The sequence below is a fragment of the Microcebus murinus genome, chromosome 18, assembly GCF_040939455.1.
Source record: "Microcebus murinus isolate Inina chromosome 18, M.murinus_Inina_mat1.0, whole genome shotgun sequence".
In the NCBI taxonomy this organism is placed as follows: Eukaryota; Metazoa; Chordata; class Mammalia; order Primates; family Cheirogaleidae; genus Microcebus; species Microcebus murinus.
Genome location: NC_134121.1, coordinates 3,171,601 through 3,194,529, shown reverse-complemented (window position 1 = coordinate 3,194,529; position 22,929 = coordinate 3,171,601). Strand labels below are relative to the sequence as shown.

The 22,929-nt window shown below is 42.7% G+C and overlaps 1 protein-coding gene and 1 pseudogene across 3 annotated transcripts in view; both read right to left on the bottom strand.

Moving 5' to 3' along the window:
* The window catches only part of DHRS7B (dehydrogenase/reductase 7B), a 38,790-nt gene extending 16,880 nt beyond the window's left edge, over positions 1-21,910 (bottom strand). Inside the window, exon 1 of one of the 3 annotated variants that reach the window (XM_012737925.3) lies at positions 21,842-21,910. In XM_012737925.3, the coding sequence (XP_012593379.1) occupies positions 21,842-21,861 (20 nt within the window). In that variant the 5' untranslated portion in view covers positions 21,862-21,910. Of the gene's footprint in view, positions 1-6,569; positions 6,707-9,640; positions 9,864-21,841 lie in introns of those variants that run through there. The other 2 variants (XM_012737926.3, XM_075994018.1) reach the window with 2 other exon arrangements.
* On the bottom strand, positions 6,797-9,634 carry LOC105856323 (non-histone chromosomal protein HMG-14 pseudogene; annotated as a pseudogene).
* Positions 21,911-22,929: the final 1,019 nt, after the last annotated feature.

Below are 22,929 nucleotides of genomic sequence, written 5' to 3'. Positions count from 1 at the left end.
TCACTTGAGCCCAGGAGTTTGAGGTTGCTGTGAGCTAGGCTGACGCCACGGCACTCACTCTAGCCTGGACAACAAAGTGAGACTCTGTCTTAAAAAAAAAAAAAAAAACTTCAGAGCTCTCTTCTGCAGACTTCAGCTCTGAACCTCAGCAAGTATCTTTCCAGGCCCTGCACTCTATGCTGACTGTCCAGCACTGTGGAACTTGTTTTCTTTCTCTCTCTATTGATGTGCGCAGACAGCAAAGCCATAGGCCTCATGATGCACCACAGAGAACAAGCTGAGACTGTCATTCAGCTTAGACTTGGTTACCCAGTGTTACTGGAAGAGGTAGCTTATCAGTACTCACCTGGTTCTGCTTCGGAAACCTGTTGTGGTGTTACCTCTAGTAACGCCCATTATTATTTTCAATCCCTGAGTATTTGTGAAACTAGAAAGGTTTTTTTTTTAAAGGAAAGGAAAAAGGAAATCATATCAATCCTTGTACTCTTCAGAGCAGACACTTGGGGGATGGATGTTTCTGGGTGGGGCAGCCCAAAGATGGTATACATGGTGGCCACAGATGGACTTCTGACCACAAGCCTCACAGACACCCACAGGGAATTCAGTGCGGGGCAGAGCTGATCTGTGCCAAGCGTCAGCACGGACTCTGGCTGGCAAGCTTGTTGCCCCGCCATGCACATGGCATGTTCTCTCTGAGTTCTCCAGTGAGCCAGTTGGCCAGATGAAATTGGGAGGCCACAGGAGTGTTTGTGCAACAGTATACAGTCAATTATTAGGAAACACATCCATTTTTCCTATAACTGCCCTCATTTCCCCTGAATCTCTCCTGTTTCTCAGTACTCACCTATGTCCCTGTGCCCAAAGCAAAAGCTAAGAGGGGAGACTCAGAATTAAAGGAAAGTCAGGGATGAGCTGGAGAGGAGCAACACCATGTGCTATCACTTTGAAAGAAATACCCTGTAAGGTCACTTGAGCAGGCCAGAGTTTATTAGACAAAAGGTTCCCCACAATCTACCTCCAGGACTGTGGTTTCATAAGCATAGTAACCTTTTTCAGGAAGGAAGACGCTGGAAACCAAGAATAGCATGCTAGCAAACCAGCCTGAAGCTTTAAATTATTTGTCAGCTTGGGAGTAACCATGTAAAACCCTCACCTACCTCTAAATGTCCCATCTCCTCAACCCCACATATTTATTTGATTTGATTTGATTTTCAAGACAGAGTCCTGCTCTTTTGCCTGGGCTAAAGTGCAGTGGCATCAGCCTAGCTCACAGCAACCCCAAACTCCTGGCTCAAGCGATCCTCCTGCCTCAGCTCCCGAGTGGCTGGGACTACAGGTGTGTGCTACCACACCCAGCTAACTTTTTCTATTTTTAGTAGAGACGGGGTTTCGCTCTTGCTCAGGCTGGTCTTTAACTCCATACCCCAAGCAATCCTCCTGCCTTGGCCTCCCAGGGTGCTAGGATTATAGGCATGTGCCAGCATGCCCAGCCAGCCCCACATATTTAAAAAAATATTTCTGCTTTCTTTCCTAAGACAGTATCAACTCTATGGATGCCAGAGTGAAGCAAGAAACACTGCATACTCCCAATGTGCATCCACCCATCACACTAAGTTTCTCTGATCATGAAGTTCATGTTTACAGTGGCTGTCCTGATCTAAGCTAAACTGCCCCACTGCAAAAGGGTACTGCTCCAACTTGAACTGTCAACTAGCTTAGAATTTAAGTTTTGACTTACCTTTCCAAATACATCTAAATTCTTGATCACCATAAAAAATAACATTCTTGACTATAAAAATGACTGTTTTTCCTCAACCACTACTTAATCCACTTCTGAAAAATTCTCAGCTACTACCCACTGAGTGGACACAGCTCCCTCTCACTCTGCACTGTGCCAAGCCTATGCTGGATGAACTGGGGTAGTTAAAGTGACATCTAAAGTGCCAAACTCTTTGCCTGGACACTTACTGGCACCATCCACTGCCCCAACAGGAAGCCCAGGGCAGGTATTCTAGCCTACAGGGCAGGCTGGGTCCTAAGGAGATGCTGGGACCCAAAGGCCCTTTGGCACCTGGGAGGAGCTCAGTAAAGGTGTAGAGCAGGCACCAACGCCTATGCCATTCCAGGGTTCTTCAGGTGCTGCCTAGAGTCCTTCAAAGGGCCCAGGCCCTGAAACCGGAGATGTGGGATGGTCTCCCAAGTGCAGGAGAGGGGCAGGAATGGTTGCCAGTTTGTTGGAATAGCTTTACCAGAAAATTATAGCCATTGACAGAAGGCATGATTAGGCCCTGAGGTAGGTATAGTTTGGAATGTTCATGTATTAATAATAAACTGAGGGTGGGGTAGATAGATTTCAACCTAGATGGATGGCTGTTTGGGTAAAGCTTTTTTCTCACTGCCATCCCAGGTCCTTGCACCAGGCAGGTATCAGGGTGGGACCACCTGCCTTGTCCAGAATAGCCCAGGGCCCAGCCCCTGTCCTGGATGAACTGAGGTGGGAGGAGTGGGGTGCTGCTCAGGGGAGGATGGCATGACTCAGCCTCTGGGGCTGGGCCCAGCGCTCCACCAGGTGTGCAGAGGGGGTGGAAACCACTCTGCACAGTCCTCCCATGGGCACCTGGAGACCAGAGCCTGTGTAGTCAGCCCCATTTCAAACCTGCAGTGTGGGGCTGAGCCAGAACTTCACTGAAGGCCATGGTGGTCAAGCAGCAAGGAGGCAGCCTGTTGCCTCCCAAAATGGACCTCCTGAGAAACCACTAACTGCAGCAGGATGATGGCTGTGCAGGGGTCATGAGGATAAACTCTAGAATCAGCCTGGCTGGGGTCCCACCTTGGTCAGCCACTTGCCAGCCTGACGAAGAAGGGACCTGCCACCATGGGCCTCAGTGTCATCTCTAAGATGAGTCTTAGGGAGCCTTCTTTCCTGCTGTGTCACGGCGTTGGGTGAATTCCTCTGACACCTCTGCCTCTGGGTGAGCGCTCAGCGAGCACAGCTGTCATCAGCATCACCATGACCCACAACTAATGCAAGGCTCCTGGCCTAGGGACTCACGTCAGAGAGATCAGACTTCCAAGGTCTGAAAGAGCCCTGGGTTTATGAGTACTGGCTCTTTCCACATAAAGGAAACTCATTAAACATAGAGTTCAATGTGCTTTAATTTTTATACCTTCATAAACTCATTAGTTTAATTAAATTAACAAATAGGAAAAAAACAAAACCCTGTCAGAAGAAGTCAGGATCCCACATCCCAAGTCTTATGTCAGATAATGTTGTTATCAAGGCCAGTGAAGCAAGGAGGGCACCTACAGGTACCAAAACGTCCCTCAGCCCCCTTTTCACACCCAGGGAGGAGCAGGATGAAAATAAACCAGCTCAGCAAGGCTCCCCAATGGAAGATGATTAAAGCTCCCAACAAATTGCATTTTCATGCAACCTAATTAAAACTCAAGCCAGCAATCTATGATATGAAGAAAAGAGAGAAAGCTATACACCGTCTTGTACACTTCTGGGATTCTTTGAGCACCTGACACAACATCACAGGCCAGCCTTGGTCTCCTGGCCCTGGGGACCACTTTGCCTGAGGCAAACATGGCGCTGGGTTAATGGGATCCATCCTTCACCCCTGCCGCTTTCTGTGGGGAGAGCGCACATGTGCATTCAGTCTGGCAAGTTGTTACAGAATCAGAATGCAAAGTACATTTAAAATTAGTGCTGACTCTCCCCAGCTAACACAGGATAGTGATGGTGGGAAAAGCCACCCTAGAGCAAGCCATTTATTTGAGAATCAGGTTCAACTTCATCATAACTTTCCTGACCAGAAGAAGCTGTTCACATTGACAATCCTGACTCTTTCCGGGATGTTTTCAAATTCTTAAAGACTCTTAAGTTTCCTTCCACTCTGCAGTGCACATGGCAATACCAATGGGCACCTGGCCCCTGGGCCTCCTCAGGTTCTCAGAGACAGCTGTGCAAACTCTTTCCTGGCTCACCCTCGGCAGTCACGATGGCCACAAGAGGTAGCCACAGATAACCCACTGACTGCCTTGCTGTGGTGTCTGTGGGACTTCTCTCCGTAGGAGAGATAGCGCCAAAGTGGAAGAAAGGAATTGTGTCCTAGCTGGCCACATTTCAGATTAAGAAATACATCTATATACAGCAAAGACAAAGGGAGACCTGTTTTCTTTGAAAATGGTATATAAAAACTTTAATATGTTTATAATGTAGGCATTTTATACCAAAATGCTTATTAACTGCTGGTTTCAGATATATATGGTCAGATCATGGACTGAGAAGGCAAGACTGATATTATAAAAAGGGAATGGGAAAAAAATCCTGCTCACAATTCCTAGCATTTAGAGATCAACGTGTAGAGAGATCTGTTCAGCACCACTGTGGGCCACAGCAGAAAGCAGAACAGGTACAGAGAGAGAGTAAGGTAGGAAAAGGAAGGTGAGAGCCCTCAAATAGCAGCCATGGAGCACCCGTGATCTGGAAGCACAGGCTATACACGTGTGCACGCACCGTCACGCCCACTCCCCAGTTGACAAGGAAGAGACCTGAAGCGGGATCTTGCACTAATGAGCCACACAACCTGGTCTGAGGAAGTTAGATTGCTCAGGGGTCATAAACTAAAGCTGTCTGTCTGTATTTCCATACATCACAAGATGAATAAGCTCTAGACCTAAGTTAAACGAGTGCAAAGGTAAGAAAGTCCCCTCATGGGTGAGTGTTTCTTGGGCCCAGGCAGCCAGAGTTTATGGGTTCTCACTGTGACTCTGGAACTTTGCTGCTCCTCTATTTTCCACAGAACTTGAGCTCTCTAACTTCTTCACACCAGATTATGTGGCTCAACCCTTTTTAAGGGCCTCTGGAAGCTCAAATTAGAAATGAGACCAAGAAATCAGCTTGGAGCAGAAATGTCACCCTTTATACCATCCCTGCCATTCCTTGCACTTTGGCCAGTATTCTCCATTGCATTTTGCAGATGAAATCTGTTCCTAAGATTCCTTTTTTCTCTCAAGCAATTAAAAACAAAAATCCAAATTCATCAATAAAAGCAGGTTGTTGGAATCTACTCAGAAACCACACATAGAAATCAAACTATTAATAGCCACATCTGAGAATCAAAGGAAGGGATCTCAAAATCTTCTGATGTTTTAAAGAAAGAATGATTTCAAGTCTGAAGAAGGATTAGTCGTGAAATTATTTGCCACACTATACACAAACTCAGGCTAACGGGCAGATAAGGGTTCCAGCCGGAAGGCAGGATGCTGAAATCATGCAGCAAACAGTGGTTCAGTATCACCAAAGCAGTTAGGATTCCATTCCCACAAACCCACACCTACTCTTTTATTTCATAATTGACGGCCAGTTCTATTCAGCTGCTCTATTTAAGGTGACATAAGCTACAGGGCATGCTATGACCCATACCTAAAAATGTATCTGAAAATTTATATCTCTTTTCAGAAAGTCAAAGCAGAATACAGCTGCTCTTTTTTTTTGTCTCAAGCTTCTGAGAAGCCACAGCTTAGGTCATCTTCAACTAGAAAGAAAGAACAATATCCTACGTCAGATGGCAGCTATTTTGCCAGTGGCGAGTCCTGGCACCAGTGTCTTCTCTGGTCTTTGGACCTGGGGCAGCGTGACTTAGACTAAAGGCCAGAGGATACCTTCAGGTCAGCAGGCCCTCCCTGGAATGCCGGAACAAGCCACAGACGAGTGGCTTGTGGAGTGTATTTTGGGATGCCAGCCTTAGGGCCCCCGGTTTAAAAGAGTGCAGGCTGTCCTTAGTACCAACAAAACCCAAAGGAAGGCTGGAGAATCTCTCAGACCAGGCTCCTAAGTGTGCAATATTGGGAAGAGCAACCACGTTGAAGTGAGCCATGCTCTTCAGTAAGATGCCAAGCACAGGCTTTCCAGCAACCCAGCCAGGGAGGGTGGGAGGAGAGGTGCCAAAGTCCAGCCCAGCCCAGCCCCTATGGTGTGGCTGCACAGGAGCATGGGGATGGGCGGAGTATGGGAGGCTGACCCTTCATTATGGCATTTACTATAGCTACCTAGACACTCTGACACAAAAAACTAATTTTGGTTTCTAATATGCCTTTTAAAGTAAATTTAGTGTTCCTGGAAGATGCTGGAATGATCTCACCCTCTGTCCTAGAAAACACACAAGAGGCCCACAACCCCTACCCCCACCCAAAACTGGACAAGGCATTCACTGTAGTGGTGAAGCAGAAGAGTACTGTGTCAGCCCCAGGAGCTAGGTGCAATGCCACCCTGCATGTACTTGCTGGGTGACACAGGCAAATTTATGCTCTATCCATGACTAAGTGTCCTCATGTCAGAATGGGGATGATCGCTCCAATGAGAAAACATGTGGGAAAGCACTTTGTAAAAGTACATCCTGAACCAAAATGCTGCTGAATCACCAACTAACTGAAAAAAGGCAATTCCCAGAGAGGATTTGAGAAACGTTCTGAGCAATAGCAGATGAGCTGGCAGCTATAAGGGTTCGCCATGTTTAAGTATGTTTGGTAAAAAGATCAACCTTGTTACATTGCACCCACACCTGTGGATCTTCTCAGGTCCTGGATGCCATTTGCTCATCCACCCAACCACTATCCTCCTGGTGCCGTCTGTACCAGGCCCTGGGCTAGGACCAGGGCAGGCAATAAAGGAAAGAGATATGCTGTCTGATGATCTCATGTAGTCAGCCTCGACAGAAGCCTGACAATAAACAAAGAAATACAAAATATAATGATTCTAATTGAGATAATGGAAGACACAATCAGTGTAAAACAACAGGCTATCCAAAGTATAAGCCTTGCCTGAAGATTTCATTCAGAGTAAAAACAATTCAAACTGCTGTGCTGGCCAAACACATACCTGGCCCATGGGTAGACTGTGACTCCTGAATCTTAGGTTATTACCTTAAAATATTACATATAACAACAGCAACAAGACATACAAAATGCCAGTGTAAACACGAGGTCAGGAATCCAGTGTGTTTAAAAGGAGCTGCTGGAACCTAAACCTGAGTATCTAATAGGAACTATACACATGCGTCAGTTTCAGAAACTTAAGAATAAAGCACACCAATTCACAAACATTCAATGTTGAATGTTTGCATTCAACATTGAGGACAATTACCTACTCTCTCTGCGGAAATATAGATTCATTCAACAAATGTTTACTGAACACCTACTGTGTGCTAACTGTTCCAGGCTCTGGGGTGCAGTGACCAAAATAGGGAATTACTGTCCTCATAGAGATGACATGGTAATGGGAGAGACAAACAATAAACAAGATAAGCTAATAAAATGTACATTATTGTATATAACATGCTGAGAGCTGCTAAGAGGAAATAAAAGCAGGTGGGGAATTGAGAGTCAGTTTGCCTGAAAACCTCAGGAAACATCTATAGTTGATGGATATGATTTGAATTCAGCACTTTTTCAATTATGTTCCATTCATTTGAAACATTAGCCCCTTTATATTTCTTTTTTTGTTTTTTTTGTTTTTTTTTTTTATTTCAGGATATTATGAGAGGACAAACATTTTGGTTACATTTTATGTCTTTGCCCCTTTATCTTTCATTCCTTCTTTCAGTTAGCTAACAAATATTTACTGAGTAACCAGTAAAGATGTGAGGCTAGGGTGATATCAGTGAATAAGCAAGACCCAGACCTTGATACCATGCTGTTTATGGACTATGGCAGTGAAGAGATCTTTCAGTAAACAAACCATTACCAGGTGGCAAGGGCTCCAATCAATGCCATCTTTTTTTTCTTTTGTAATTGAGATTTTATTGGTTGTGTTGAGGATCAATACAGACATTTCAATTTCCATACAATTCTTAACATAAGTACCAAAAATCTAAAAAGCCATTTATTTTAATTCTTTTTAAACCAGTTATGCCAGTGACTTTCCAGCTTAAAATTTGGAAGCACATTTTCCTTAAGAGGATATCAAATGCCAGTAACTTCAAATGTTGATAAACTGTTACATAAGTCCCACCAGTTCACAATTTATTATCATATATACTACATACTCAAATTTTCAATATTTCATAGCACATTAACAAAGTTATTAGAAAAACAGGACAACCATGATCAAAGATGTTACAGAGCATACGCAATTCTGACAGAGAAAGGCATGATCAAGGAGTGGTTTTCTTTAGGAAACAAGCCTACTAAAAAACAACATGGGAATAGAATTTAAAATGTTCAAGAAACTAAATGCAGGACTGGGACTCCATATTGCCATTTAGTATACTTTGTGTTATAGGATATAAAAACTAACCCCTATCTATGGAATGTTAAGCTTACACCCAAGATAGTCAAAGCCTCCCATAATTCAATATCCCACACTATTTTCTGGTTGTACCAAAAAATAAACAACCAGCAAATGATTTTACTTCTTAAAAGAAAGCATTTACACTTTTAAAAAGGGATGAGGTGGGATTCCCTACTTCTTAAAAATGCTTCCAGAGTACTAAAAAACTTACATTTGCAAAATAGTTGATAAAAATATTCCTCTGGATTGTACAAGATGGGAGACGGGGACCACTGATAAGACCTGGTGTATGATATTAATCAGACTTGGCTTCTTTCTCTCCTGCTTCATCAGAGGCTGGACTCTCCTCAGTTTTAGTTTCTCCACTTTCTGCAGGTAAATCTTTAGTTTCTTGGTTAGCTGCTTCGGCCTATTTTCCCTTTGTCCCCCTTTTCCCTTTTGGTTGCACTTTTTTGCCTGAAGATTTATCCTTTGCTGCTGTCTTTTGGGCTTCGTTTCCCCTTTTACAGGAGCCAGGTTTAGCTGACTACTGTGCAGATCGCCTCTTGGGGTCTTCCTTGCTCTCCCTTGGGCTCTCCCTCTTCCGCACCTTCCTTTTGGGCATCTTGGTGGGAGGGCACGTGGCCAGCCTGGCCTGCTGAGAGCCTTGATGAAGCTGGGCTGCCTGGCCTGCGTGGTCACTGCTGCTGTTGCTCCCGTGGCCCCACCTACCCAGCTGCTGAGACCTGCCCAAACCAATACTATCTTAAGCAGATAGCTAATGTGTTCATTTGTACTGCTTTTCCCTCCAGTAATGCTGGATGGGATTTGCTTCATGAGAGCATTCAAAGTGGGAGAAGGAAGGCACCTCATTATTAATACTTTACAGTAAGCAGACTCTGGGAGATTTGCAGCAGGAAAAGCAGCACAAAAAAACCAATTTTAGTGTCTGATCTGCTTTTCAAAGTGAACTTGATTCACTGAAATATGACAGTCAGGACAAAGCCTCGAGAAGCCAAATACACAAGTTGAGTTTTTACTCAAGGGTAAATGTGTCCCCACTATCCTGGATGATGCACCAAAGCCATCTTTCAAATTTAACTTAATATTTAGATTAAAATTGTATTTTCAATGGTACCAAGGATGCTAAAAAAATACTAAATAATAATTTTAAGAGGTTTCATTATAGAAAACATTCTTTTGATGATTAACATTTTGGTAAATGGGAAGCAGAAGAATATCTGGGCCTGGGAGGGGGTTGCTCTCGCCTTGGTAACTCCCATCCAACCTTCTAGTCCCACTTGGGCTTCACCTCCTCCCTGAAGCCTTTCAAGCGAGCCAGCAACACCGAACCGACATCCATACCTGGACAGTGTCGATCACTTCCTTTTCAGTGCAGCTTCTGTGGCTTGTCACAAAGCACCAAGATGGTTTCCCTACACAGCTACCTCCCTCCCTAGGTGGCAGTCTTCTCTCAGGTGATCTAACCTTTCCTTCTCTGCCTCCAACACCTGCTGTGTGGAGAGAATTTAATGAATGTTTGTTGAATGAGATTTAATCAAGGAGATAATCTAATCCAATCTCCTCAGATTACAGAGAAAACTGGGGCCCAGATTTGTTGTTTTATTTGCCTGCACTCAGCGAGTGATGAGCAGAAGCCCAAATCTGAAGCCTAAGGAACAAAAGTACTCACAATCCGTTTTACCTATTTGCCAGGTGCCATGAGAAAATTGTTCATTTCTGTAAGAACTCACTTAGACAAATTAAAGCAAGTCACATCCCAGAACAAAAGTATGTCATTCACAAGGGATTAAAAACTAAATGTTGTTTAATTTCAAGTAGTCTTATGGTTGAAATCAGATTATTTTGAATTCTAACAAATTACTGTCTTAGTTTCCTCACGGATTCAGATAAATCATCTGTCTCTCTCTTAGACAACCTGCCTTAGTATAATTTATCTAAGATGATGGCTCACCCTGAATTCCAGGTTATTTTTAGAACTGAAAAACATTATTGTGAATTTTAACTAGGAAATGCCCTTTACTTCTGAAGCAGCTTTTGAACAAAAGTTTTTATAACGATTCTACTTAAAACTTGCAGTACACTGACTTTAATGCCAGAAAACAGGAAGGGCACAGACTGGAAGGACCGATGGGAAAGGAAAACACAATGACCTGAGAAGGCTCTGCCACCCCCAACTCTATCCTTTCATTTAAAAATAGCCCAGAGGTGCCCTATCACTGTCTTTTACCAGGCGTCCTAGCAAACATTTCCCTGACGACACAGCTGTGTCTCTTCAGGACAAGCCCATAGCAAGTTCAACCACTGGTAGCAGACTTCCCATCCAGGGCCTTCTCAGACTGAAAAAAATATTATATATATATATATATGTATATGTATATATATATATATATATATACACACACATATACATATAGCAAATTCCAGAGTATGTATTAAAAGAAAAAATACCTTAAGTTGAAAAAATCTTTAATACATTCATCATAGTTCTTGTCAGAATGTGTAATGGCATAAGGGCAAGCTTTTTAAACTGCATTTAAACTAGAAAGTCAATATATACTGTTACATACCAAAGTTTATATATCTATACTTTTGTCATATAAGCATTAATAGAATTAACCACAGAATGAAGTAAAAGCAAACACATTTTAGAATCAAATATTTGAGTCAGGAAATGGAAGATGTTAAGTTTCTTCTCTTCCAGTGTGGCAAAATGCTGGTGGTGGTTTTAGCTGGGTGGCGAGTATATTCTACTCTGTGTAACTTTGAGCACTTCCATAATTTCTCTTTCATGTTCAACTTTGCTCAAATGAGCTTGCAAAAGGGAATAAAATCAGCTCTATTAGAAGTATCACCCTGTATAATAAAATTAGCTAATAAATACTACCAGAAGCACCCATGAAAATGCAGATCAAGGGCCCCACCCAGCGCAGACCTTTGAAATCACTAACACCAGAAGGGGTGAAACCTGGGAATCAGGACTCTAAATCCTCTGAGGATACTGATGAGTACTAAAGTCTGAAGCCTCTGAAGATCTCTGCAGTTATTTACCAAGGGGGATGTGCCACCCTGGGCGTAGAGGGATCTGCTGACCTTCATCCACAGGGTCAGGGCTAACACCACCTCTCCTCCAGCCTGTCAGCAGGAGTCCAGTGGAGGCTCCCACCAAGTCCCTCCACCACATCCCTACCCCGATGCTCACCCCCACCATCCCATCTGCCTGGAAACCCCTATGACCAATCTCTTCATGCCTTTTATCCCTGTTTACAGGTCACCACAGGTAGCCCAGACATCCCTGGGCTCCCAAACCCCAAACCACTCTGTATACTCTCTTCTCCAACCCCATCTCCCACCCCTCCCAATGTTCTGAAACTCTGAGGTCCTCTTGTTAACAGAGTAGTTTCACTACCTTAAAAATCCTCTGTGCTCTACCTATTTATCTCTTCCTCCTCCCTAGCCCCTGAAGGTTTAACCATTTCCAAAGTTTTACCTTTTCCAGAATGTCATAGTTGGAACCACACAGTATGTAGCCTTTCCAGATTGGCTCCTTTCACTAAATAATGTGCATTTACATTTCCTCCATCTTTTCATAGCTTGATAGCTAATTTTTTGTTTAGCACTGAATAAATGAATATTCAATTGTCAGGATACACCACAGTTTATCCATTCACCTCATACTGAAGGACATCTTCATGGCTTCCACATTTTGACAATTATTAAGCAACTATAAACATGTGTGCGCATGTTTTGTGTGAATATAAGTTTTCAATTTATCAGGGTAAATATAAAAAATGTACAGTTGCTGGATTGTATGGTAAGAGTATATTTAGTTTGGTAAAATCAGCCAGGCACACTGGGTCACACCTGTAGTCCTAAGCTATTCAAGAGGCTGAGGCAGAGAGACCACTTGAACCCAGGAGTTCGAAGTTACAGTGAGCTATGATTGTACCATTGCACTCCAGCGTGGGTGACAGAGCAAGACCCTCTTAAAAAAAAAGTTTGGTAATAAACCACCAAACTGTCTTCCAAAGTGGCTGTACCATTTTGCATTCCCACAAACAATGAATGAATGCTCCACTTTCTTGCCAGCATTTGATGGTGTCACTGTTCTGGATTTTGGCCATTCTATTTGGTGTGCAGTGGTATCTCCTTGTGGGTTTTTTTTTTTTGTTTTTTTGAGACAGAGTCTCACTTTGTTGCCCAGGCTAGAGTGAGTGCCGTGGCGTCAGCCTAGCTCACAGCAACCTCAATCTCCGGGGCTCAGTGATCCTACTGCCTCAGCCTACCGAGTAGCTGGGACTACAGGCATGAGCCACCATGCCCGGCTAATTTTTTGTATATATATTTTTAGTTGGTCAATTAATTTATTTCTATTTTTGGTAGAGACAGGGTCTCACTCAGGCTGGTTTCGAACTCCTGACCTTGAGCAATCCGCCCGCCTCGGCCTCCCAAAGTGCTAGGATTACAGGCGTGAGCCACCACGCCCAGCCTCCTTGTGGTTTTAATTAGCATTTCCCTGATGACAAATTATGTGGAGCATATTTTCATATGCTTGCCACCTGAGCATTTTCATCAGTAAGGTTTCTCTTCAGGTCTTTTGTCCATTTTTAAATCATGTTGTTCATTTTTTTGTTATTGAGTTTTAATAGTTCTTTGTATTAATATATTTTATTTTGTATTTTTTAAGAGAAAGGATCTTGCTTTATCACTCTGGCTGGAGTGCAGTGGCATGATCATAGCTCACTGCAGCCTCAAACTCCTGGCTAGGCTCAAGTGATCCTCCTGCTTCAGCCTCCCTTGTAGCTGGAATTACAGGGGTATGCGACCAAACCTGACTAATTTTTTTTCTTTCTTTCTCTCTTTCTTTTCTTTTTTCTTTTTTTTTTTTTTTTTTTTTTTGAGACAGAGTCTCACTTTTGTTGCCCAGGTTTCTTTTTTCTTTTCCTTTCCTTTTCTCTCCTTCCCTTCCCTCCTTTCTCTCTCTCCCTCCCCTCTCTCTGTCTCTCCCCCTCCCACCCTTCCTCTCTCTCTTTCTCTCTCTCTACCTCAAGCCATTCCCGCCTAAGCCTCCCAAAGTGCTGGGATTAGAGGTGTGAGCCACTGCACCCTCTTTGTGTATTTTAGATAATAATTCTTTATTGGATGTGTCCTTTGCAAATATTTTCCTCTAGTCTGCAGCTTGTCTTCTCATTCTCTTGATATAGTCTTTCTCAGAGAAGTTTTTAATTTCAATGAAGTCCAGCTTATCAATTATTTCTTTCATGGATCATGCCTCCAAATCATTACCATACCCACAGTCATCCAGATTTTTTCCTATATTCTAGCAGTTTTATACTTTTGCTTTTTATACTTAGGTCTATTGCCCATTTTGAGGTAACTTTTATGAAGGGTGTAAGGTCATTTTTTCTGCATGGGATGGTGTTTCAGAACCATCTGCCGAAAAACTATCTTTTCTCCATTGTATTGCCTTTGCACCTTTGTCAAAGATCAGTTGGTTGTGTTCGTGTGGGTCTATTTCTATGCTCTCTATTCTGTTCCATGGATCTATTTGTCTGTTCTTTCACCAGCATCACTGTCCTGATAACTGCAGCTTTATAGTAAAGTAAGACATGGAGTCAGGTAGTGTCAGTCCTCTGACTTTGTTCTCCTTCAATATTGAGCTGGCTATTCTTGGACTTTTGCCTCTCCATATAAACTTTGGAATCAGTTTGTCAATATCCATAAAATCACTTGCTGGGATTTTGTTTGAGATTGCATTGACTCTATAGATCAAGCTGAAAAGAACTGACATCTAACCCATATCATTTTCTTTCTCCCTGAAAAACTTCTTTTAAGATTTCTTGCAAGGCAGGTCTACAGGCAACAAATTCCCTCAATTTGTGGGGGGTCTGAGAAAGTCTTTATTTCTCATTCACTTTTGAAAGATAATTTTGCAGGGAACAGAATTCTAGGTTGGTGGATGTTTTTCTGAACTCTTTAAGTATTTAAATATTTCACTTCAATCTCTTTTGTTTGCATGTTTTCTGAGAAGTCAGATGCAATTCTTATCTTAGGTAGAATTGTATACAGGTAAAGTGTTTTTTCCCCTCTTGCTTCTTTAAAAAATTTTTTATCTTTGATTTCTGAAGTTTGAATATGATATGCCTATGTATAGTTTTTTATTCTTTAGGCATTTATCCTACGTTATGGTTTGAATGCTTTTGTCCCTTCCAAAATTAATGTTGAAACTTTATCTTCAAATGCAACAGTATTAAGAGTTGTGGCCTGCCGGGCACAGTGGCTCACACCTGTAATCCTAGCACTTTGGGAGGCCAAGGCAGTCAGATTGCTCGAGGTCAGGAGTTCGAAACCAGCCTGAGAAGAGCGAGACCCCGTCTCTACAATAAACAGAAAGAAATTAATTGGCCAACTAATATATACAGAAAAAATTAGCCGGGCATGGTGGCACATGCCTGTAGTCCAGGCTACTTGGGAGACTGAGGCAGCAGGATTGCCTGAGCCCAGGAGTTTGAGGTTGCTGTAAGCTAGGCTGATGCTGACGCCACAGCACTCACTCTAGCCTGAGCAACAAAGCGAGACTCTGTCTCAAAACAAAACAAAACAAAAAAAAAAGAGTTGTGGCCCTCCTTCTGAAGGTGACTGAGTCATGAGGCAGAGCTCTCATGAATGGGATTAAGTGCCCTTATTAAAGGGCTTGATAGAGGTGAGATTATCCTGTATTTTCTGGGTAGGCTGTAGCCCAGGCTAGACCACAGTGGCCTGATCACAGTTAACTATAACCTCAAATTCCTGGGCTCAAGCAATACTCTTGTCTTAGCCTTCCAAGTATCTGGGACTACAGGTGGACACCACCACACCTGGCTAATATTTTTCTTTTATGTAGACACGGAGTCTCTATATGTTGCTCAGACTGGTTTCGCACTCCTGACCTCAAGCGATCCTCCTGCCTCAGCCTCCTAAAGTGCTGGAATTACAAGCATGAACCACTGCACCCAGCCTCCCCAAGGACTTTTTAAAACAATTTTTTCTACTACTAGCAATTAAAACTGATGATAATGGACACAAAAACCTAATCACATAAAAATTTTCTCTCAAATAATCCTATCTGAATGTCTTCATCATCAAATACTGCATGTCGATTAGAAACTTTAAAGAAAAATGTCTTTTAAAATGCTATCTGTGCCAAGTTAAATTTTACAATGTTGGGGGTGAAGGGAAGGCCATATCCTTAATATCAAATTTATGAGAAAAAAAGAGATACTAATACTAGATCATTGCAAAACTGTTTGTTTTGTAAGAATTCACATTTCCTCACTCTATCCAGTACCCTTGGCCTGCTATCAGTTGCTACAGTTGTCCAACCACATCTTCCTTTTGACTCAATAAGAAACCAATTTTGTTCCATACAAGTCAGTGTTTTTTCCACTATATAACTTCTGTTTATTTATTTTATTTCTTATTTTTTTGAGACTGAGTCTCACTTTTGCCCGGTTAGAGTGCCATGGCATCAGCCTAGTTCACAGCAACCTCAAACTCCTGGGCTCAAGCAATCCTCCTGCCTCAGCCTCCTGAGTAGCTGGGACTACAGGCATGTGCCACCATGCCCGGCTAATTTTTTCTATATATTTTTAGTTGTCCAGCTAATTTCTTTCTATTTTTTAGTAGAGACGGGGGTCTCACTCTTGCTCACGCTGTAGTAAGCAGGCATTTTAGGGATGTAGTTGCAAGGTGCTGGAGGAAGGGGAAATGTTCTATAGTCCTATGATTAGGTCTCAGTTTTTCAGTGAGCCTGTGGACTATAAACTTCACGAGTGCTTTTCAGTTTTTCCCCCCTTAGGTGGGACAGAAAAAGTAGAGAAGGCTGGAGGTGGACATTACAATTCCCCAAAGTAGATTAGGCTCTCATAAAATCCTAGCGGGTTTGGTTCTGGTAAATGTAGTTTCTCCTGAAGGCAAATGTTGTTGAGACAGGCAGAATATTCTGGCACATTTCCGAATGGCGACTGTCCCCCTCTCCCTGTTGGAAGCACTAGGCGATTTTTCTCCAGTATTCACTGTGAGGAGCTAGTAGAACTCTTAAAGGTAAAACCCACAAAAACATGGAGCGCCCCATGACTGAGTCTCACTGAAGTTTTTAACTCTCAGACTTGTTCACATGGAGTTTCCAACAATTTGTTAATTACAGGTTGGGTTTTCCTACCATAATACTGGTTCTCATAGAAATTTCTGCTCAAGGATTTCTGCTCTAGTAAGTGTGATTTAATGTATCCACCTGTCTGCATCTCTAAATTTGGGGGCAGCAGTTTGCCCTATGACTTCATATCTCTGATATATCTAGGAAGAATTGTTGGTTTTTCAGTTTGTTTGGCTTTTTACTTGCTATTAGGATGAAGTGGCAATCTCTAAGCTACTTATATACTGGACTGAAAACTGGAAGTCCTGCCACCATTCCTTATAATGAGAAGTTAGTCATTAATCCATTAATCATATAATCGTTTCGTTACATGTGATGAGTAATTTTTCTTTTATTGCTTTCAAGTTTATGTCTTTGGCTTTCAGCAATTTGACTATGATGTATCTAGGTGTAGACCTCTTTGTGTTTATTCTACATGGGGCTCATTGAGTTTCTTGGATATGTATATTAATGTTTGTGATAGCCTGAATAATACTCCCCAAAGATGTTCACATCCTAATCTCTGGAACTGGTGAACAGGTTACCTTACTTACATGGTAAAAAGGACTTTGCAGATGTGAGCTCCTGAGCTCAAACAATCCTCCTGCCTCGGCCTCCCAGAGTGCTAGGATTACAGGCGTGAGCCACCACGCCCAGCCAGGAGATTTTATTTTTAATTTACCCCAACATAAATACAGAGAACATTCTATACCCCATTCTGGGACACCTCACAGCTGCTTTCCCCACCTTGATTGCTTCCCTCAGTATAGGAAAAATATTCCTCCCTAACAAGAACTTTTAGAAACTTTACAGCCCATTCCCCTCATCTGAGTGCCAGCCAAATCCTCTAACGTTATTGCCTTTGAGAAACCTCCATGTGGATCCTTTCAAAGACATCTTTGTCAAAACTGAACTGGTCATCCTCTAGGGTTTCCCTACCTCAGATACACAAGCCAGAAAAGAAGTAACCCAGACATCTCTTTCTCTTCTCACCCCAGAGCCAACCTATCACCAAGCCCTATTGATCCTACCTCAAAAACAGCTCTTAAAGCCATCAATTTCCGCTTCCACTGAAAAGCCAGAGTGACCTTTTATAAACACACACATGATGGTGCTAGTCCCCTGACTGAAACTCTTCCGTGGTTTCCCATCATTCTTAGAATAAGCCTTTAATCCTTGGCGTGGCCTATGTACCTTGCACGATCTAACCCCTGCCTACCTCTTCAACTTCGTCTCCCCAACTCTCTCCTTCATCTGTCTTCCAGCCCCACTTCGGAGCTTAAGCTCCGTGAGGACAGAGGCCATGCCTGTTTGCTCACCACTGTGAGCGGTGGCTCACACCTGTAATCCTTGCACTCTGGGAGGCCGAGGCAGGAGGATCGATTGAGTTCAGGAGTGCAAGATCAGCCTGAACAAAAGCAAGACCCCATCTCTCCTAAAAACAGAAAAATTAGCTGGGTGTAGTAGCACATGTTTGTAGTCCCAGTTACTTTGAAGGCTGAGTCAGGAGGATCAGTTGAGCCCTGGAGTTTGAGGTTGTAGTGAGCTATGATGCACTCTATCCTGGGTGATAGAGTGAGACTTTGTCTCAAAAAAAAAAAAGAACCAAATGTTGCTAAAACAAATGTAGTCTCTTAGATGGAAGGCAAATAAAACATTAACTAAATTATGCATGGTGGAGGGGAGAGTGTGTCTTATTCATGTTTGTATCCTACGTGGCTAACACAGGGCTTGGACCATAGTGAGGCTAAAAAATGTTTGCTGATTAAGTCTTACATTTAGGTATTTATCCCTCTTCTCATCCCCAACCCCTCCTGTGGGCAACCCAGAGGTCTAACCACCTGTTTGACGATAGGAGACTAGGCTCCAAGACAGAGCTGGAAAAATAGACGTGGTCTGTGGAATTGATTGTACATTCTGAGAAACAAATAAACCAAGAGTGAGGAGCAGTAATGCTCTAAGGATAAGATCCCTACCTACATTTGGCATTTGACATTACAACATTCTCCACCTTTGGGCCAGACAAGCCTTTAAGATACAAGCTCTTCTTAGTCTCAAGGCTTCACACATGCCCTTCCCTTACCCTGGTAGCTCCTTGCCCAATTTAACTCCAACTCAGTCCTTGAGGTCTCAGCTAAATAATGTTTTCTCAGGAAAGCCTTCCTGTCTCTCCCCACTCCCTGCCCCTGCCAGTGACCCCATTATATATTCTTATAGCACCCTCTACTGTCCTCCATAGCATGTTTCATAACCATAATTAATATTTAGTTTTAATTATCTATTTACTGTCTATCTCCCTTGCTAGATTTATAAGCAACTTGAGGACAGGTGCTATATCTGTTTCGGTCATCATTGTATCCCCAACACCTAGCACATTGCTGGTAACAATAAATATCTGTTCAATATCTGTTCTGTTGTTTATTGAACAAGATCGTGTTCAATAAATATCTGTTAAATGAAGGAAAGTATAAAATACATACATAAGCACGAGGCCTTGAAGTGACATGGTATGGGCTCTGCCTTTACTAACTCTGTGCCTTTTGGATAAATTTCTTACTATCTCTGAGTGCATTTCTTCCACTACAAATGAAGAAAATAGTTCCTATTTTACAGGGTTATTATATAATTGAACAATCCAGTAAAGTGCTTAGCACAGTGCCTGGAATATAGCAAACACCCAATAAATATTAACTATTATTATTATTAAAGAAGAAAAGGGGGTATGTATATGGTAGAGAAAGCACATTACATGCCCTTAACTAGGGGACATAGCTCCCTTTATGCCAACACAGTGTTGCAAATCTGAATAAAACAAATATTTTAAGTATACTATAGAAACATATCCTCTAAAAGAACCCTGAAACAGGGATCTGCTTATAAAGCCAAGAATCTTTCTCGATATAAAGTGATCATGTACTCACTCATATGGCTTGCACACTTTTGTGTACAGGGTCCAGTTTTTCCAAAGCAAAGTGCACCAGGAATCCATTACTTTAGGCAACAGGGTTCCAAACCTTAGCTTCAAAACCTACAGGACCTCAGTCTAGCTATGTTGCCTTTGTCCAAGGATATTCAAATAAGGCAACATCCTTTTGCTTTCAGGACAACTGCCCTTCCCCTCCTGTAGAAAACTCCATGCCTCAATGAGAAAGTGTCCCTTCACTTTGGTGTTCGTTAGTATCCCGGTGTCACCACCTCCACCCACCCATCCCACTTCCTGGAGCCTTCTCCATTCCCCAGCAGACCCATTTTAAATTTGTTTTGATTTTTCTTCGATTTTTCCACTTTGGATACATCATTTAACCTTTCTGAGTCTCAATTTCTTCATCTATAAAAATGGAACTAAAACAATACTTTCCTGTTGGATAAATGACACAAAATGGGCCATAAATTAGCAAATGGTAACCATTGTTTGTTTCTACCAGATTCCTAATCAATCTACAATGCAGAGAAAAATTAGAACAAAGATGTTTTCCAATGTTATAAATGATTTTTTCAGAGTCTGCATTTTTTACAACAAAAGAAACCCTAATCTACCCCATTAGCCAATGTACTAGAATAAAATGTATGATCCAAAAAAGCTCCAAATGTTGCAAAGCAAAAAAAATTGAACAAATTAAGAGGTCCTCTTTCTCAAAAAAAAATTAATTCAGTAAAACATAATTTATGTAAAACCATTTTTATAAGGCCTTCATTTAAGGACTACATAACCTTTAATCAATTGTCAATCTGGAAGCCTCACCATATTGCTTTGAGGGTTTACAGAATGCCATCCTGGGAAATCCCAGCAGAAAGGAGAGCTGTCAGTCTTACTGGTCACCACAACCAAGGCCCCATTATGATTATTCCTGCCGTCTCCCTTGCTCCCATAATAAGCCTCAGGAAAATAAAAAGCATCATTATCTTAGGAAAAAATTGTGGGGGAGCTCAATATGTTGATCATGTTATGGCAAGGCTCCTGATTATCTTTTAAATATAATTTATTTAACGAGGACCCATTGAAAGGCAATTTTTTTTTCTTTGAAATATAGTCTGACTTTCTTACACAGGCTAGTGCCATGGCGTCAACCTAGCTCACAGCAACCTGAAACGCCTGGGCTCTAGTAATCCTCCTGTGAAAGGCAATTTTGTACTTGAATGAGCATAGGCTTTGCAGAGAGGCCTGGGTCTAAATGCATGCCTCCCCCACTTATTTACTGTAGGTAATCTTAGCCTCCATAACTCTTTTAAAAACACATGGTGATACCACTCACTTTACTCTGTTGTGGTGAGGAGGAAGAAAGATTTTTAAAACAGCCATTCTGGCAGGTACTCAAAATAGTTCCCCTCCTGCCCTTCTGAAAAATTATGTCTTTTTTTTTTTTTTTTTTTTTGCTAATCCTAACTCTATAACACCAAGCTAAGGATTAGATCCTTTTTTTCATCACCCTGTTCTCTAGAAACCGACTTACTCTTTTTCTCACCCACACGGGCTGGAAAACCTGAAAAGCACTTTCTAGCAATTTCAAAGAGAAGCATTCTGCTCACTATATATACGTGTATATGAAGCCCAAAGTTACTTCAAAAGCAACTTCTCAACACTCAAATCACTACACCAAAGATTCGGGAACTGAAATGAAAATTGTACGGATACCATTTGTCGAATGCCAGACACTACCTGAGTACCTTGCACGTGCAATCTCATTTATCCTCCACGACAACCTTATAAGTAGGAGTTACTGTCCCCAAAGTTACAGTTGAAGAAACAGACGCTAAGAGTTTAAGACATCTGCCCAAAGTCTCACAATCAGGAAGTGGCAGAGCAAGGACTGGAGAAGTAAGACATCTCAAACAGCCATTCGGTGGATGCTCAAGAATCAGTACCCTCTCCTGCCCTCTGAAAAATTGGATCTCCTTTGCTAATCCTAACTGTCCGTCACCAGGCTAAGGTGTCACGGACTCCCGTGCTCCAGCCCACCTGCACACGCTGCTGGGCCTCCCTATTAGGTCCGTGCAGAGATTAGTAGACAGGCGCGAGCCAAGGCACTTTGGGCGCAGTGGCCTTTCACACTCACCGCCCACGCCCAGGGATGGTGGGCTACGCGCAGCACTGCAAGCATTTCCAGCCGCGGAAACCGAGACTCCAAGACCTCAGAGACCGGCGGGAGCTCCCCAAAGAGAACACGCCAGAGCCCGGATTCTAGCCGCAGTGCCTGACTGAGTCTTCCTTCAGAGTTGGGCGCCGCCGGGATACAGAAGGCGCCCGGGACCTGGCGCGCTCCCTCAGGGCCCGCGGCCATCGCTCGGCCACCACACCGCTTCCCCTCACCCGGCCGGGAATTGCCTTCAGCTCAAGGCCTCATTTCACAGGCTGCCTCCTCCCCAGCCCCTACCTGCTTGCCTGAGACACCATGGTCAATCAGCTTCAGCCTCCCGCCTCGGAAGTGACGTGCTCCCGCACCGCTCCGTCCAATGCCGGCTTTCAGGCTGCGCATGCGCGTCGGAGTTCGACCCGCAAGGCGTAGGTAGGACCGCCAGTACTCTGGAGGTCTGACTAGCGTCCTCCAGTCTTGGTTCTTTCCCTTCATCTTCTGGAGGGAAATTCGTAAGGGCGTGATTTGGGTTCCGTGGACTTTCCAAAAACAACAAAGTTGGAGAATTTACCATACAGACCATACGGTTCTCAAGATAAACTCATAGTAACTGAGAACAGTGTGATATTGGCGCAATAATTAAATAAAAGGAGAAAGAGAGAGAGAGAAAGAAATGAAAAAGAAGAGAGACCAGAAACAGACCTGCAGACAGGTAGTCACTCCCTCCCTCCCTACTAGTAGCCACTGTAACGCAATAAGTAAAGTTATTTTCAGTAAACAGTGCTAGGTCAATTAAATGTCGAAAATGAACCTTGATTCCTACTTCATACAGAAGAATTCATTTTAGATGGATCGTAGACCTAAATGTGAATGATACAACTTTGGACAATAACATAGCAGAGTATCTTGACCAAAAGATAGGAAAATACTTTTTAGCAGAATACAAAAAATATCACCTCTAAAGGAAAAGTCTGATAAATTGGGCATCATTAAATATAAGACATCAAACTACACCATTAAAAGAGTGAAAAGACAAGCAATAAAGCAGAGAAAATATTCATAATACAGTCGTGCATGGCATAATGACTAATACTGCTTGTAAACTAAAAATAAATTCCTAAGTCCCGCCTCCTGACTGAAAGGATCCCCTCTTGGCCAAGGGGACTACAAAAAAACCTTAAAACTGAGTTCCCAGCCGTAAAGCAAAGGGAAGTCAAATACAACTCATTATACTCCCGCCCTTTTGGAGGCTAGGCACAATTGACAAAACAAACTCTTTGTGACAGTAAGATACTATTTTTTTTTGAAACAGAATCTCACTCTGTTGCCTAGGCTAGAGTGTGGTGACATCATCATAACTCACTGCAACCTCAAACTCCTAGGCTCAA